Raw genomic sequence first — 19060 nt, 5'->3', positions numbered from 1 at the left:
GTCCTAATGATAAAGATTCAGGGCGCAGGGTCACGAGGTTCTCGAAAGCATGGATGATCTTCTATTAAGGGAGCTCAAGGCCAAGCTCCTCTTCAAGTGCGGACGAGCAAGTTGTGCCCCTTATGAAGGGGCATGTCAAGCGGATGAGGAGCTCCTCTTCAAGTTGGTGGGCGACGTCAGTTGTCAGTTCTAGAGGTCTGTTCTTACTGAGTGTTCGCTAGTGCGGTGATCATCATGTTATCCAATGCAGCGATCGCAACACTCGATACCTAAGTAGATCCAGGTCGCTGGTGGATTAATGTGGCAAGGCGATAGCCTTCGGCTCCACAGCTCCCGGTAGGGTGCACACGGGTGATCTCACACATGTTTGAGGATAATTCGTGCCTAGGCTTTGGCCGCGCCTTCCGCTTTGAACATACCCCATTCCGTAGATAACTGCCTGCTGAGCTACGTCTTCCTTGGGCTACACATGCGGAGCTCGTGTTGGCCCTTAAATACTTCTGGGGCCTCGACCACACGCATCGCAGTCGCGATGTCGGTGGTGTTTTGGCTCAGGGAGGTGACAATCGGGATGTGTCGGTACAAAAACCAGTAGATCTCGTGTAGGGGGTCCCGAGCTGTTGATCTAGGAACAATGGTAACAGGGGGGAAACACGAGACGATGTTTACCCAGGTTCGGGCCCTCTTTGAAGAGGTAAAACCCTACTTAACTCTAAGGCGGGTAATCGTGTCTCTAAAGACTAAACCCCACGGCTTATTATATACATACCGGGGGTACTTAGGTTACATATATGGTCGGTTGCCAGTCATGCCAGCTAGTAAGCTATCCTTGAAGTACACGTCAAGTCTTCAGAGATTTCCATCTTGATCACGCCGGGGTTCCTAGCTTCCGGAGTCCTTGTAGAAATTGGCGGGCCGTAAGCCGTCAATAGCCCCTGAACTTTCTTCAAAGCCTTTTTTTTTGGGTGAAAATATTATATTACTCGTTCCCAAGGTTCATACAATCAATCACGGCTAGCTCTAAAACTTCCGAAGGGCCAGACCCTAGCCAAGTCAAGGTTCTTCCCTCAACACGAGCAAATCTTGCTAGGCTATCACTAACCTTATTTTGGCTGCGATTTACATGAGTAATACAAGTTTCACGAAGGGATATAAGGTATTTAATCTCTTTGATGACCGACGTGTAGACCAATCTGTCCATCCCCGAAGTCTGGATTAATTTGACCGCCACTATTGAATCCATCTCCATTTGCACCAGTAGCTCACTTCTCTGTAGTGCAAAGGACAAACCTTCCATACACGCACAAAGCTCGGCTTCAAGAGCATCTCGACAAGAAAATAACTATCTGCAGGACGAGAATATAATTGCACCCTTATCATCTCTTAACACCATCCCAGCACCAGCAGACCCATCATCCACAAACGAACCATCAGTATCAAGCTTCACCCAACCCAGCTTAGGAGCAGACCATTTGCGCTTGGCTACATTCAGTATCGCATGTGGCATTCTGGGCTCATACGTGATGTACGACTTTCCACTATTGGGATCAGATGAGAGATCTGTTTTAATACCAATGAGAGAGTCCAAGTAGCTCACCAAAAACCTTTTAGAAGCTTCCATAGGCGGAGGAGGTTTATGATGCACGATCTCATTCCGAATATGCCAGGCTCTCCAAAACGTCATGAGGACCATGGCTCTTTCCACTTCCTGTAGAGGTTCTAGCATACGCAAAAGCCATTCGTCTCCATTGTTCAGTACGGCTGCTAGGCACGGCAACGGCCAAACTTCAGACATCGTGTCCCATAGGCCTCTTGACAGTGTACAACGGCACAACGCATGATGGCAGTCTTCCGGTTCTGATGCACAAACAGGGCACAAGGCATGCACTTCCAGTCCTCTCCTATTTTTGTTTCTCCATGTTGGCAGCGAGTTAGTAGCTACCCGCCATGCAAAGTTCTTGACCGTGGGTGGTACATCAGAGGACCAAATTAGTTTCCAGCAGCTGCGACGCCCATCCGGATGAGCACTAGATCCCGTAGCGGAGCTCCTGTGAGCCTCTTCAAAACCAAACTCATATGCACTTCTGACCGAAAAAACTCGGTATTTACCGGGTCCCCAAGCAAGTGTGTCATCCTCCTGACGGAGGAACACTAGTAAAAAAGGGCCTTTTGTCCCGGTTCTAGAAGGCCTTTAGTCCCGGTTACTAAAGGTCCCCCTTTAGTCCCGGTTGGTAACATCAACCGATACTAAAAGGTTTTTTTTGAATTTTTCTTTTTGAAATATTTTCTCAATTTTTCAATTTCTGAATTATTTTAATCTCTAATCTCTAATCATCCCTCATCACTGCTCAATTTAATCTCTAATCACCCCGCATCATTCCAAATCATCTAACTTCCCGAACGGTCACCCATCCTCCCACTCCCTCAGCCTGAGCACGCTTAACTTCCGGGTTCTATTCTCCCTCGTTTCCAAGTCTGCACTTGTTGTTTTCCTGACAATAGTAAGATGTCAATCCTATTAACCCTCAGGAGTTTAGCTTGAGCATGAAGTCACACATTTCACTGTTTGAGTTTGAAACTATTGTTCTAAAAAACAATAATATTTAGTAACACTAATATTTCTTGAATAAGTAATTTGACCATTGTTTGACCACAGTTTGACCAAAATTCAAAAAAACTGAAATAATTATTTAGTAACACTAATATTCTTGAATAATTATTTAGTAACACTAATACTTCTTGAATAAGTAGTTTGACCATAGTTTGACTAGATTTAACGAATTTTTTTTTAAAAAAATTAAAATTTGAGCATAACTTTTTTCCTTTTGGAATTTGAGGATTCTAAAAATTTGCAAACAGGTCGTAGGCCGTCAAAATCGGATGCGGATTTTCGTGCTGAACATTTTGATATATTATACGTTTTTTCTGACATCGTATGCAAAAGTTGTAGCCGTTTTATATTTTCCCTACACTTTTTTGCAAAACATGTCCAAATTTAAGTTTTTAAAATTTCCTAACTAGTAGATGTGGTAACATAACTATATCTCGAAGGATTTTAACTTTTGAAGATTTTATCATTTTCTTTTGCTTTTTACAAAGCTGAAAAGGCGATACAGGGGGGTAGGATTTGAATATTGCACCATTAGTACCGGTTCGTGGTCTCAACCCCATTAGTACCGGTTCGTGGCACGAACTGGTACTAAAGGTTAGACCTTTAGTACCGGTTCGTGGCACCAACCGGGACTAAAGGTCCCATTTGAACCGGGAGTAATGCCTGTACGGTGCCCTCACCGCTCGAACCGGGACTAATGCTCACATTAGTCTCGGTTCGTAATGCAACCGGTATTAATGCTCTTTTCTGGCCGAACCAAAGCCCCTTTTTCTACTAGTGGAAGACCGAATCTTCAAACTTTCGACCACATCAGCTGGAAGGAAGAATTCCTGTAGCACAGCAGCACTTTCTTCAAAGCCGAGGACGGCAATTCCCATCCTCGGACCAATGTCTTCGGCTTGATGTCATGCTATATTAGTTGCTTTCCAACCTCCAGTCTGAAAATATATTATCTAACATTTGGGAGGAATTCAATTGATTGGGAATTCTCCATAATTTCCCCGGCCTTCGGCCTAGCACTAGTAGAAAAAGGGCCTTTAGTCCCGGTTCTGGAACCGGGACTAAAGTGTCGTTACTAAAGCCTCCCCCTTTAGTCCCGGTTCTTATACGAACCGGGACTAAAGGCCCTCCACGTGGCCGCTGCCTGGAGGTCCACCTTTAGTCCCGGTTGGTAACACGAACCGGTACTAAAGGAAATTTTATGATTTTTTTATTTTTTTTTGATTTTTTTATTTTCAAATTTCTGAATTATTTTAATCTCTAATCACCCCTCATAACTGCTCAATTTAACCTCTAATCTCTAATCACCCCTCATCATTCCAAATCATCTAACTTCCCGGACGGTCACCCATCCTCTCACTACTCCAGCCTGAGCACGCTTAACTTCCGGGTTCTATTCTCCCTCATTTCCAAGTCTGCACTTGTTGTTTTCCTGACAATAGTAAGATGTCAATCCTATTAACCCTCAGGAATTTAGCTTGAGTATGAAGTCACACATTTCACTGTTTGAGTTTGAAACTATTGTTTTAAAAAACAATACTTATTTAGTAACACTAATATTTCTTGAATAAGTAGTTTGACCATAGTTTGACCATACACTACTAGGAAAAGGCCTACTAATGGCGCACCTAATTTGGCCATTAATGGCGCATTAGTGGTGCGCCATTAGTGCCACGCCATTAGTATATTTTACTAATGGCGCATCACTGGTGCACCATTAGTATCTGGTATACTAATGGCGCACCCCAGATGCGCCATTAGTATATACAACAGTGCGCCATTAGTATGCCTCCCAGGGGGCCATCTATACCCAGGTGCTTTGGCATACTAATGGCGCACAACAACAGGATGCGCCATTAGTAACTTCGGCATACTAATGGCGCACTGTTTAGTGATGCGCCATTAGTATCCTTTGGCATACTAATGGCGCACTATGATGTGATGCGCCATTAGTATGAATATTAGGTTTTTTTATTTTTTTATTTTCTGTTTTTTGCACAGGTTACAAAATGTATAATTGGACAAAATATAGACAGCACACATCAACAACAGATTCATCGAATACAATAGAAGATTAGTCTCTGAATACAATTCATCATTTTAGTCTCCGAATACAATTCATCATATTAGTCTCCGAATTGAAAAGACCGAACAAAGATAGAACATTATATTACAAGTCTCGAGACCGCGAGTTTGTCTTCACATTACAAGTCGATATCGATCATCTAAACTACCATCACATAGAAGAGAGCTGCGGTCATCACGATGAGCATCATCACGATGAAACTCGTCTTCATTCGGTTCCTCCAACGCTCCCTCCCCTCTCCCGCTAGATAGCGGGCGTATCTAGATTCGGCCTCGGCCCTAGTGGCGTACCCTTTGTAACTGTTACCGCTGAATCGGTGAACCTGTCTCCGACACTCCTCCCAGTCGTCGTAGACTCCGGGAACCTTACCCTTGTACACGACATACCACGGCATCGCTATGCAGTAGCCAAACGAAACGTTAGTACCAATTCACAGACAATACATAAGCAATATATAAGTATGCAACAGAACGATCGGAAGAGAAAAGCAAGACATTAATAGCATCGATTACATCTAAGTTGAACGACTCTCGAAACCAAAGAGACATACTACAAGTTCATTAAAGTCTAATTACAACATGAGCCAATCGATGTTTCAGAACTAGACACAGCATCACTGCTTTCGACTCGACTCAAGGGACCGGAGCGTGGATGAAGCCGCCGTCTATCGTGGGAGTCATGAAACAACGGGCGTTGTCAGCCTGCATTTGTAGGATTGTGTCGATGTCACTGTTGGACGGTTGATTTCTGAGGTAGAACTGCCCCGAGGTACGAAGGACATCTTGATGGATGATTTCCGCAAACTCCGACTGGATGCGAAAGAATTCTTGTCTGATGTCCGCGTCCTGGATTGCCGACACGCTCGCGGCCCAATCTTTGAGTCTACTCGGTAGCAGAAGTTGATGATGGTCCCGTACGATCGCCCGCATGTGATGGATGGCATAGTAGGCACCCTTCTGACCGCCAGGCGGCTGCTTGACGCAGCAGAACGTCGTATTGTGGGAGAACACGTGCTTGCCGTACTTACGAATAGGCCTGGTGAAGGTGCCTCCAGATTTGACGTAGCCGGGGAGAACATCATCAAGAACCTTCTTGACATTTGTGTAGTCTACGTTCGACTGACGGTACGGGTCGAAATACGTGGCCATGGAATATTTGGGGCTTAGGAGGATGAGCGTGCAATGTGTGTCACTGCAGAAAACACGGAATGTTAAAAGAAAAACGATCGAAATCTAAGAATTCATATGTTACGGGGCGGTTGAGGGGAGGACTTACTCGGGAAAGTAAGGCACGAGGAAGTTATCCTTATCTTGGTTTGCCAGAATGACGCCTTCGAGGTAAGAACTCGCGACTTGCCGGTCCCCAGCGCTGCCCAAGATCTTGGCACGCATGTAGAAGGGGTCGACTATCACGATGTCCGGGGTCTTGTCGCGAATGATCCGCATCTCCATACTCAGCGAAAATAGCTGAACGAAGGTGTAGTGCAGCGGATGAAGGTTCAACATAGCGTGGATGTCATCAAACCGCAGGACGATCGTACCCCCGATGGACTTATCCACAAAGCCCTTGCCCTCTGGCACCTTGGCCGCGAAAACCGGGTATGCCACATCCTTCTCTCCGAGACGCCGCTTCTCCAAAGAAAGAACACTGTCATGCAGACTCCGCATAGCACCGGTTGCAGCATCGAGCATATTTCTCGGTAGCATCGGCCTACCCGCCACATGCACCCTCCTCGAGATATCCTCAGTTGAAGGTGGCCCGTCCTGAGCACGGATCGTACTCAGTGCCGGCTGGCCCGCACCCTTGTTAGTCTTTCTTTTGCGTGCCTTCTTCTTCTCCTGTAATGGGACCGAGTTCTGCTCACAGACCGCCTTCTTGAGTGTGTTGGGGCTGATCATATTTCGCACCTCGCCTATCTGAGGCTCGGTGAAGTCGGCAGCTGGAGGCGTCTCCTGAGAGCTGAACTGCAGACGACGCCTGTTGCAACTTGGCTTCTCCGCGGTACCAGCTAGATCGCACACGTCTTTTGTTGGGTTGGGTTCTTGAGAAGGAGGCCCCATGAAGTCGCCACCGTACCCATGATCGGCAAAGTACTGATCGACGTTGGCAAATGTATCGTCGTCGTCGTCGTTCTGATCCTGTGCCATATGCATGTTTGGATCCAGTGGCATAGGGATGTCCGGCACCGTTGCGGCGGTCTTGCCATGGGGCCGACTTGGCGCCGGCACGACTGGCGGTGTTGTCTTTGGGGTGGTGTCCCCCGCCCCCAAACGAATCTGGCTCTTCGGCCAAAGCAGGGGCCAGCTCAGGCAGGCGCTGAGGGTCATCACGTCATCATCGTCGGCCCCAATGGGTCGAATCGGAGGTAACAACTCGTCGCAGCCTGGCAGCACCCGAACCAGTTGAACCCTAAACAAGTTGGGTGGCATCTGGGTACCGTGGAACAAGGGGTTGCCCGGTTGAACGATTTTGCCCTTGGCGACATCGACCAACTCGTTGTTCACGAAGTGCAGGAGAGTGCACGGAACGTCGGCGGCGCCCTGCAAAAACATGTAGGGCGTTAGGGATGCCCAGTCAAAGGCAAGGAGATGAAGTCCTCGGCCGAGAGAGGCTTAATTAGTTACCGTGATGATGGCGTCGAGCTCGGCTAATGTCGAGGCACCGCCAACGGCGGGCGTGCAGTTGACGGAGGGGCTGCTTGCTGCAGAGGTGCCGGCCGGCGTACACCCGGGTGCATTAAGCTCCCGTGCTGGCGTCGGAGACACCAATGCCGCCTCCGCCGGAGACACCAATGGCCCCGCCATCGCGTTCTGCGAGTTGCTGGCCGTGAAGCTAGGAATCGGGGGCGGCCCCTGTTGGCCGCCCGCAATCCACGCACTAATCCCCTGGATCAAGGTAGGCACAATGGCGGTGATCGTCGCTCCGAGTTGTTGTTGCACTTGCTCTTGGATAATCTCCGGAATCCGCGCCACCTGTGCCCTGAGTTCTTGAACCTCGCGCGCCTGGCTTTTCGAGCTGGTCTTTTTCTCCTTTCGCCCACCAGTGTTATAGTATGACGACCATTTTGTCGACAAGCCTTTGCCGGCCACACGACCAGCTGACGTCGGCTTACTGAGCTTATCCTTGTTCTTCATTACATTCAACGCCCTATTTAGAGTGGTGTCCCAAGGGTTGCTCTTAGTCGACCCCGGGCTACTGCTTTCAGTCGCCTGCGGAAGGAATGTGAACCATTTAGAAATTTGGCTTCATTAATTAGAATGCAACCATATGGAGCTAATTACGCGGGGGTGTATTCCTTACCAGAACAAGCTCAAGCGCCCTGGTCTTCGGATCCGTGGTAAGCTCCTTTGTTTTCGGGTCCTTCTTGTACCGGGCCCTGACAAAGTTCCTGGTCTGCTTGTCACCGTATTTATCGAAGAGGGGCGGTAGGCCTTGCTCGGCACGGTCCGCCTCCTCCTTGTCCCATATAGGCTCCGCCACTCTGTAACCGCCGGGACCGAGTGTGTGTTCCCCTAAGTTCAGCTCCCGCATTTCTTTCCCCCACTTACTTGATTCGGAGTTTGCGGTGCTCGAGCAATTGATCTTGAAGTCGTTGTAGTCATCTTCGGTGATCGAAGGATTTTTCTCCTTGATCTTCTCATAACTCTCACCTTTCTCGATCATTCTCTTCACATTGCTTTTCCAAGTAGACAGGGCCTTGCTCATCTTCGTGAGGGCAGCATTGTTCACTTTATTCCCTTTGAGGCTTGTGTTTTCAAATTCAGCGGGGAACTTGTATCGTTCGTGCAGCTTCGTGAAGAGGAGGTTGCGCAAATTCCCTCGGTCAGGATGCCTCAGGTTCTCGGTGTTGATCGAGACGGTGCTCCGGAGAATGCACCCGAGCTGAAGCGAGTACCCCTTGACTATTCGTTCGGGCGCCGTTGGATTCCCGTCGGAGTCCACTTCAGTAACTTCCTCCTTGAGGGTGCGGAGCACGGTCGGGCGCCAGTCCTTCCGTTGCCTCTTCGGTTGGCTGCCATCTGTGCGTGCGTCGCCATCATCAGTGGTGGCATCCTCGGCGGCACCATCAGTGGTGGCATCAGTGGGGTCATCCTCGGCGGTACCATCAGTGGTCTCAGGATCGGTGGGGAAGGCGGCGTCCTCATACAAGTGAGGTTGTTCCTCCATCTCCTGGGATAGCTTCCAGAATGCCTTGACGCCCGAACCCCCGGCCTCATCGTTGTTGGCCATGTTTCTCTCTAAATAGGAACAAAGTTTGGTCAAAAAGTTGGTTATTGTCAAGGAACAAGATCATGGTCTCATCATTTAGGGTTTGTCGACACCGAGGCATCCTAAAAGCTAAGCTTTTATCATTGAGGGTTTTTCGACGCCGAGGCACCCTAAAAGCCTAAGCTTTCATCATTTCGGTTTTTATCGACACCAAGGCACCCTAAAAGCCATGCATTAGTCACAAGTACGCCGGGGCACTTGATCCTACTTAATTAACTACTAAGATACCCCGGCCCATGCATTAGTCACAAGTACCCCATATGTCCTATTTTTAGCAAAGTCATGCTAAAATTCACGGAAAATTTCAGCATGACCTTTTCTGAAAATAGGACATATGGAGTACACGAATTTGCCGGAACGAAAGTTAATCGACATTCCGGCAAACTCAAGGGTCTCTCGGGGTACCTGCAAAATCATTACCCCACCCCCGCCCAGCTGCAACCCCACAACACCCCACAATATCATCACGACACGATGGTCGGAGACAAAACCCCCCAATATCATCAAAATACTCCAGTTATGAAGTAAAACTCCTGAAGTGTTCCAGGAGTAGAACCTGAAGTGTAATCAGTGGCTTCACCTATGCCACAACATACATAGTACATAGAGTTGACATCTCAGCATCGACCACACCACATGCCACAGCATACATAGTACATAGATGATCCAACAGACTACATAGCAGGATAGTTTAAGCGTGAACCGCATCATACAAAATAGAAGAACTTCACTACACAACTGAAACTCAATTAAGCTAGTTAAATGGAGTTCATCTACTCACTAGCAGTACTACTAACTGGCAGTACTTAAACAAGTTAAGCTACTCACTACAGTATTGGCTACTCACTTAAGCTAGAAGCTACAAGTTAAACACATTTTACCAAAGGTATCTTCTTTAGAATGAATGCTTTTACGTAGAGACATAGTTCTGTTAGAATGCATGATTATACTTCATGTAGTGGTAGAGATACCTTTTTAGTTTAATGTATGTACATAAAAGCTGAAACTCTAAAAAGAATGCCATTTTATAAAAAAATATCAGAAAGCCCCAATTCATTGGATGCAGAAGTCTGACAAGTGACAAAGTGAAGTCCATGTAGTCATATTCAATATATCAGCTGGATTGGTAAGTCTGGCTGTTACTATGTTAACAAAAGAAGTTGTAAATATAAACATCTAAACAGAAGGTGCTAATTTTAGGTTGCACTGGGCATGAGCCTGTGTTGGTCTTTCTTATTTATTTCATGAGGCAGCAAGACAATGCCTCGCAATGTGACTGTGAGAGTAATACAGGTTGATGTGACATGCAGAAAAGGAAAATTCACATATCGCATATGAACTATGTTATTGTGTCTAACATTTAAAAAAATACCAAGCGAAGTAGAAAAGGTGAAAACCCCAACAATATATTCCATGCCATCCAATTTGAAGTTGTCTATATAGCTACAGAGTGAAGCTGCCTTCCACTCTAAAGTTACTAGAAGATACCTTCTGTCCAGCTGTCAATCTAAAGGGCTGCAACTTGGGCTTTGAAATGAAGATAAGTGGCCAGTTATTGCCAATTCTTTCAAAACCCATTGAGTGAAGGAACATGTGAAACTGACCAGAATCACACAGGATGACAACGATATGCCAAGTTGCACTACTGTTCCCAATTTTACCTAGGTTTCACAGTTTTCATTTGAGCTGGCACAAAACTTCAAGAATATTGTGTAAAAATGTGAAAAGAAGTCCATGGTCGGATTGTCCCTTACCATAGGTTATTCTGTCAATCTTTGTTAAGCGGAACTATCTACAGTCCATGTGTTGAAAATGCAGTGACATTCAGATCACTGTTGTGCGAAAATTCAGTTAACACACTGTCAAAAAAATTCAGTTACAAACATACATTTAGTTTGAATTAATCTCTCATATTCCCTTCACATTGCTAACCATATGGCCAAAATATTGTCCCTAGACATCTCCTGGTCCTACCCAAGATAAACCCTAGTTACAAAAATGCAGTGCGAAAATTCAGTTAACACACTGTCAATACATTCAGTTTGAATTATTTCTCATGGCGATCCTCAACGAAATCTTATGACAGAACTACCAACTTTATAAACCCAAGATAAACCCTAGGAAGAATTAGAGAGGGAGAGGTCAAGGAGGGAGGAGCAGAGAGGGAGAGGTGGGAAATGGAGGCGGGGGTGATTTGGATGGGGTACCTGCGGGCGTAGAAGACGGGGGCGTTGTCGGGGACGAAGACGTCGACGCTGTGGATGTTGGTGGTGGTGCGACGAGGTCCGGGAGGCGACGAGGTCCGGGTGGTGGTGGTGCTCCGAGGAGACGAGGAGAGCGGCGCCGAGGAGACGAGGACGACGGGGCGGCGGGGCGGCGGCGTCGGGAGAGGAGAGGGCGGTGTCGCGGCGTCGGGGCGTCGCGGCGGAGACGAGGACGACGGGGCGGCGTCGAGGCGGCAGGGCAGCGGCGTCGGGAGAGGAGAGGGGAAGGGGATCGAGGGCGAGGGCGAGGGAGAGAGAGGGGATAGGTTTGGGCCGGGGATAGGAGAGGGGAAGGGGATCGAGGGCGAGGGCACAATACTAATGGCGCACCACCCCTCGGTGCGCCATAAGTACATCCATACTAATGGCGCACCTCACCCTGGTGCGCCATTAGTATTTTTTTTGATTTTTGCTCAAGCCAACAGGTTATCTTCCACCTGACCTGATCCACACCAAGTTCCCTCTACTAGCTCGACTGGTTAGCAGCCAGTTCTCACACCAGGAGGTCCTGGGTTCGATTCCCAGGCTCCACAATTTTTTTTATGCATTTAAAATGCTGTTTGATATTTATTTGTGTTTAAATATGTTCAAACTTGTTTAAATCATAACAGTAATATTTTTTTATAAGACAGTAATAATTTTTTTAAAAATATCATCAAACAGTAATGTCGGTGGAGCGGGGGAGGGTGCGCGGGGTGCGGGGGGCCGGTGGACCGGGGGGTGCTCGGCGGCGAGGGGGACCGGATCTGGCGAGGTGGGATAGCGATCGAGATGGAGGGGGATCGAGATCGAGTGTCCATGAAATTTAAAACTATTCATGATAGTTCAAAAAGTGCCCATGAAATACAATCGAGAAATGAAGGCTACGATTTAAATACAATCGATCTTAGCTAGCTATCTGTTCACAATCTTCTTGCCCTTCTTTTTCGCAAATGGAGTTCTTCTGTGGAACGGACGTCCTTTAGGTAGGGTGGTCCTGCTTCTTCTTGTGGTGTATGCTGCTACTTCATCATCGTCGTCATGTTCGATTCTCGGGTCGCCGTACTTGTCGAAGTCTTGCTCATTGGCTACTCCATCCATTCCGATGATCTTCCTTTTGCCTCTCCTCACGACAACACGACTGGGCTTTGACGGGTCGGTAATGAAGAAGCATTGGTCCACTTGGGAAGCCAGTACCCATGGCTCATTTTTCGCGGTGACGTTTGCGCCTGCGGTCTTGGATTTGGCTTCGGGTATAACCATGGTGGTGAAATACCGGTCTTCTTTTAGGACGCTCTTGGCCCATCTGACACGGAACATCGGGACCTTCTCTCCAGCGTAGCTCAGCTCCCAGATCTCCTCGATCCTTCCGTAGTATCTGTCCTTGTCGTTACCGGTGTAGGATTCCATCGTTACCCCGGAGTTCTGATAACCGTCGCTCTTCATGTCCTTGGCCTCGGTGTAGAATGTGTAGCCGTTGATATCGTACGCCTCATAGGTCATCAGGTTGTGCTCGGCGCCCTGTGACAAGGCGAATATGAGTTGTTCTTTCGCGGAAGAATCCTCATGTAAAGGGTACGACAGAAGCTTCTGCTTGAACCAACGCGTGAAACATGAGTTGTGCTCTTTGAGTATATCTCTGTCCGTCCTCTGTTGGCCTCGGTCATTGTACGTCTTCTTAATAAAGGTTTTGTGCTCTACCACCCAAGGATCGACCACGTCTATGTGTTGTAGCGCGACTAGGTTTGCTCTTTCAAAGTCGGCGAGTCGACCCTCGAAGTCGACATGCATTTCGCGGCGACCCTCACGGTGACCCCATCCAGCGAGCCTGCCGAGGTGCTTGTTGACGGGCAGACCAACGGGGTTCTCGATGCCTAGATAATTCGTGCAGTAGGAGATGCACTCTTCGGTCAGAAAGCCCCTGGCTATGCTTCCCTCTGGACGTGACATGTTGCGAACGTATCCTTTGATGACACCATTCATCCTTTCGAACGGCATCATGCTGTGCAGGAACGTCGGCCCGAGTTGGATGATATCGTCCACGATATGGACTAGCAGATGCACCATAACGTCGAAGAATGTGGGCGGGAAGTACATCTCAAGCTCGCATAGTATCACCACGATCTCTTCCTGTAGCCTTCTGAGTTGCCTCACGCCAACAGACTTCCGAGAGATGACGTCGAAAAAGTTGCATAGGCCAAATAGCGTTTCACGGACGTGCGCATCCATGATCCCACGGATTGCAACTGGAACTATCTGCGTCATCAGCACGTGACAGTCGTGAGACTTCATCCCGCTGAACTTCAGCTTCGCTAGGTCTAGGTATCTGCTTATCTTCCCCGCGTAACCGTAAGGAAGTTTTACTCCTATGAGGCAGGTGAAAAACTGCTCGATCTCCTCTTGACTTAGAGTGAAGCACGCGGGAGGGTAGTCATTTCCGGTCTTCTTGGCCTTTTTGCCTTTGCGACGACTTTCCGTGTCCTGCTTTGCCTCATCATCATCATCATCATATATAGCGTGAAGCTCCTGCCTGATGCCCATTGATTTCAAGTCTGCCCTTGCTTTCGGCCCATCTTTGGTCCTCTCTGGCATGTTGAGCAGGGTACCAAGCAGACTCTCGCACACGTTCTTCGTGATATGCATGACATCAAGGCTGTGAGGCACACGGTGGATCTTCCAGTACGGCAAGTCCCAGAAAACAGACCTCGTTTTCCATACCTTCAGCAGCGGCTCTAGCGCCTTTCGCTTCTTTCCCGGCTCTGGCGCCTTTTGCTTCTTTCCCGGCAGTGGGCAGTCTCTCCAATTTTTCAACAGCTCGTCTATTTCCTCGCCGCTCCTCGTACGCGGGCGTCCTCGGGGTTCGGTTTCACCATCGAATAGATCCTTGCGTTTTCTCCACGGGTCATCGTCGCGAAGCCACCTTCGATGTCCCATGAACACGGTTTTCGAAGACCCGGGATCTCTATCTAGCTGGCGATACGTTGTGTCATCCATGCACCTGACACATCCAGAAAATCCGTGGACCACCTGCCCCGCGACATATCCGTAACCGAGATAGTCGTGCACCGTCGTGAGCAGCGCGGCTCTCATAGGGAAATATTCTTTCTCTGCGGCGTCCCACGTATTGGCTGGCGTTTTCCACAGCGTGTCAAGCTCCTCTTTCAGCAGCCCCAGATACAGATTGATGTCGTTCCCTGGTTGTTTCGGTCCTTCAATTAGCATACTCATGTGAATGTACTTCCTCTTCATGCACAACCAGGGGGAAGGTTGTACATCCACACAAACACAGGCCAGGTGCTATGTGTGCTTCTCTGGCTGCCAAACGGATTGACTCCATCGGTGCTCGCGCCCAGCACGATGTTCCTTGGATCGTTCCCAAATTCTAGGTCTTCGAAGTTCAACGCTTGCCACTGGCTCGCATCCTTAGGGTGACTCAGCATCTTGTCTTTTTTATCCATCTCCGGATCATTTGCGTCATCTTCTCGCTTCTTCTCCTCCCTATCCGCGTGCCAACGCAGGAGCTTTGCTACCTTAGGGTCCGCGAAATACCGCTGCAGACGAGGAGTGATCGGAAAGTACCACACCACTTTTCGAGGAGCTTTCTTCCTCTTCTTGTATCGAGTGACGCCGCACACCGGACATATAGTAGACTCCGCGTGCTCGTCCCGATAAATGATGCAATTGTTCATGCACACATGGTATTTCACGTGCGGTAAATCCAGAGGACACACGATTTTCTTCGCCTCCTCCAAACTGGTCGGGCACTTGTTCCCCTTGGGAAGACGTTCGTGCCAGAATGACATGTTCTCGTCGAAGCATGCGTCGGTCATTTTGTGTTTTACCTTCATCTCCAGAGCCATGAGCATTACTTTCAGGCGGGTATCCTCGGGCCTGCATCCTTCATACAATGGAGTAACCGCGTCTAACTCAAGTTGATCCATCTTGGCTTTCTCTCGGGCGGCAGCTCTTGCGTTATCCGTCTGCTTGAGAAGCAGCTCTTGAATATGAGGGTCCTGCACCCAGCCCATCGATGGTCCAGCGTCGTCTGCTCCGCCGGCATCATCATCTTCATGATCATGCCCGTCGTCTGCTACGACATCTTCCTCATCATCATGTCCTGCATCTTCTACATGATGACTGTGTACAACATCACCGTCGTGATCATCTCCTGGGGATTCTTCGTCTTCTCGCCCGCCCGAGCCGCGGTGGTTGTCTTGCTGCCCTTCCTCATTTCTTGCCCGGCCCCCATGGACGACTTCGTAGTCATCTTCATCACCTTGCCACCGATAGCCATCCATGAAACCACGCAAGAGCAGGTGGTCCCGCACCTGCCCGGATTCCGGGTCCGCAATAAGGCTCTTCAGCTTGCATCTTCGACACGGACATCTTATCTCCGTCTCGTTCTTTTGAAGCACCTCGGCCTTCGCAGACCTCAAAAACCTATTCACGATGCCTTCGGTCATCATGCGGACCATGGTCGCCTGCGGGGTAGAGCAAAACGATATTTTAGAACCAAGAAAAAATTTGGCATGACTTTCCCTAAAAATAGGACCAAAAAGAATGCTTAATGCCAAAATTCTCGCCGAAACGGAAATGAATCAACATTCCGGCAAAATATTGGCAACTATCGCATTTCAAATACCGGTACACCTCCAAACACAAACACATATGCAACACCACAAACATATGCAACACCACGAACATACATAGATCTAGCTAGGCCATAAAAAGTGCATGTGCACATTGTTGTAGGGAGAACAACATAAATATAGCTTCCCCCCTTATTTACCTATCAAAACAAGGTAATTTAACCACTTAAATTGAATGAATCTATGGTGGAAATGAGGTGAAAAAGAGGAGGCACCCGAGACAAGGAGGAGGTGGAGAGAATGAAGTGGGGAGAAAGTGAGTGTGGGTAGGAGAGGCTGTCCAAAATATCTTGTTGCTGCCCACTTACTAATGGCGCACCAACTCTAAATGCGCCATTAGTAATCCAGGTTAGTAATGGCGCACCTTCTGGTGGTGCGCCATTAGTAGTTTTGCAAAAAAAACATACTAATGGCGCACGGTGGAACAGTGCGCCATTAGTAGTTTTGCAAAAAAGGGAATAAAAAATATAATAGAAAAAACAACATTAGTGGCGCACTTTCCGGCAGGTGCGCCATTACTAGTTACAACTAGTAATGGCGCACTGTGTCTGGATGCGCCATTAGTATGTTTGGACAGGCGCACTAGTTAAAAAAAATTGATACTAATGGCGCACCCTGGGCCAAGTGCGCCATTAGTAGTTTCAACTCTAATGGCGTATCAGAAGGTGATGCGCCATTAGTATATAGTAATGGCGCACCGCTTGTCTGGTGCGTCATTAGTGTCAATCCCATCTATAGCCCTTTTTCTAGTAGTAGTGATAGTTTGACCAGATTTGACCAAAATTCAAAAAAACTGAAATAATTATTTCGTAACACTAATATTTCCTGAATAATTAGTTTGACCACAGTTTGACCACAATTTGACCAGATTTGACCAAAATTCAAAAAAACTGAAATAATTATTTAGTAACACTAATACGAATAAGTAGTTTGACCAGATTTAACAAAAATTCAAAAAGAAAACTGAAATTTGAGCATAACTTTTTTTCCTTTTAGAATTTGAGGATTCTAAAAATTTGCAAACATGCCGTAGGCCGTCAAAATCGGATGCGGATTTTCGTGCTGAACATTTTGATATATTATACGTTTTTTTCTGACATCGTAGGCAAAAGTTATAGCCGTTTTACATTTTCCCTACACTTTTTGCAAAACATGTCCAAATTTAAGTTTTTAAATTTTCCTAACTAGTATGTGTAGTAACATAACTACATCTGGAAGGATTTTAATTTTTGAAGTTTTTACCATTTTATTTTGCTTTTTACAAAACTGAAAAGGCGATCCAAGGAGGGGGGACCTTTAGTACCGGTTGGTGCCACGAGCCGGTACTAATGGGCATCACACCCTTTAGTCCCGGTTCGTGGCACCAACCGGGACTAAAGGTCCCATTTGAACCGGGACTAATGCCTGTACGGTGCCCTCGCCGCTCGAACCGGGACTAATCCGGGATTAATGCTCTTTTCTGGTCGAACCAAAGCCCTGTTTTCTACTAATGTAGTTGTATGACAGTATGAGGCAGAAAGGCATCGTGACAAGTCGTCTATCCTACTAGAGGATCCGTTGGTCTGTTATATTCATCCTAGCCCACAAGCACAAATCTTCGGCTGCCACTAACGGAAGTGCTAAAGGTTTCATGTGATGCTGACCTTGGTGAACCAAACCTTAAGAATCTGTACATCCCTTTGCTCTAAATAAAAAAGATAGACTGAACTGGTCTAAACATAAGAATAATATATCAAAGGTGACCTTGAATTAGCCAACAATAAGATGTAATTTCTTTTTGCCACAATGGGGTTTTTTGCCGAGCAAAACTTACAAAATTAAGTGTCATTGTGGGTATAAGAGTGTGCATATTTAAGGGCAAAAGACGAGTCTGAGTACCGAAATTAGTAGTAAATCCGCCCGATTACACTAACATGGCGAGAACACAAGGCAAAACATAGTGTGGGTCGATCATCTAATGAACAAACTTTGAACAAGATTTGAACTACTACTCGAAGGCCCAGGCGGTGTAGTCGTTGACGACGTGGAACTTCTTGCGGATCTCCTCTATGGTCTTGCCCCTCATCTGGTCCGCCACCGTCTTGCACGTCAGGTCCATCAGCCCCTCAATTTCGAGGCACTCGGCCGCGTCGATGAGGTCGAAGAGCGTGTCCTGGTCGACCTGGACGAAGGCGTCGTCGAACGCCTTGAGCGGGTCGTCGAAGTTGGGGATGTAGTCGAAGGGGTCGGCGGCGGCGGCCGGGTCGGAGAAGTGCCTGTTGACGTACTCGAGGACGCGGGAGAGGACTCGGCCGGTGACGTCGGGGACCGGGATGGCGTCGCCGGCGGCGCCGCCCTTCTCCAGCGCGTCCTTGATCGTCTTAGACGCGGCGGCGATCGCCTCCTCCATCACCTCGAGCTCCTGGCCGTCGGAGCTGCGCAGGCGGACCATCTCGTCGTCATCTTCGATCTCTCTGGTTTCGGTTCTGCGATCGGCGGCCGCTGCGTATTTATATGCGAGGACAGGGAGACGATCATGCAGGACTTTGGGTCGGACTACTCGGGCCGCCGCCGACTCCAACTCAGGTTGTTGTTTTTTTTTTTTGAGAAACCGACTCAACTCAGGTTGCGCAAATTGTGTTTTGAGGGATCTTTTTTTTTTTTAACAAACTGTACCGAAAAAAAAGAACTTATTTTGTAACTGTCACCCAAAAAATGAGTTGGAATTTCTTTCAAATTAATAACCCAAAACAGCAAATGAAGTAATTGTTGTTCTTAATGCAAAATGCCATGATCTAAAAACAATAAACCCTTACAAGGCAACCCCAAAGAAAATGGAAATTGCAACCGGTTCCTTGGACAAAATAACGTCATCTTCCTCCTGCACACGCAGACACGCTGGTGGTGCGCCATGATCCATGCTCGATGTCTGCACACGCCGGTGGCACGCCATGATTCATGCTTGATGTCCGTGATCCATGCTCGATGTCACGACTGAAACTCTGCATCACCACCGAAGCTAGCAAGACTTTGAGTCCGCGAGCGAAAAGCTATCGAGATATGCCAAAAGACGCTAGTGGCCATTATCGAAAAAATGGATCGTCGCCCTAGAGAAGAGGACGAGGAAGAGGGCTAAGAATGACGAAGACGACTACCACCTTCGTCAACAGGGACCTTGACGCCATGACACACGACGCGCTCACCTAGATTTGAAAGAGTCCAT

General features: G+C 47.8%; 1 protein-coding gene across 1 annotated transcript; it reads right to left on the bottom strand.

The window, feature by feature from the left end:
* Positions 1-17723: 17723 nt before the first annotated feature.
* LOC109741013 (SKP1-like protein 4) lies at positions 17724-18289 on the bottom strand. The gene is made up of 2 exons (XM_073498165.1): positions 18251-18289; positions 17724-18124 (listed from the first exon to the last, which is right to left on the bottom strand). The coding sequence occupies exons 1-2, from the start codon at positions 18287-18289 to the stop codon at positions 17846-17848; spliced, it is 318 nt and encodes a 105-aa protein (XP_073354266.1). The 3' UTR covers positions 17724-17845.
* Positions 18290-19060: the final 771 nt, after the last annotated feature.

Source organism: Aegilops tauschii, chromosome 5 (assembly GCF_002575655.3).
Source record: "Aegilops tauschii subsp. strangulata cultivar AL8/78 chromosome 5, Aet v6.0, whole genome shotgun sequence".
Taxonomy (NCBI): domain Eukaryota; kingdom Viridiplantae; phylum Streptophyta; class Magnoliopsida; order Poales; family Poaceae; genus Aegilops; species Aegilops tauschii.
Note: the sequence above shows the minus strand (reverse complement) of the source record. Positions and strands in the feature narration are given on the sequence as shown.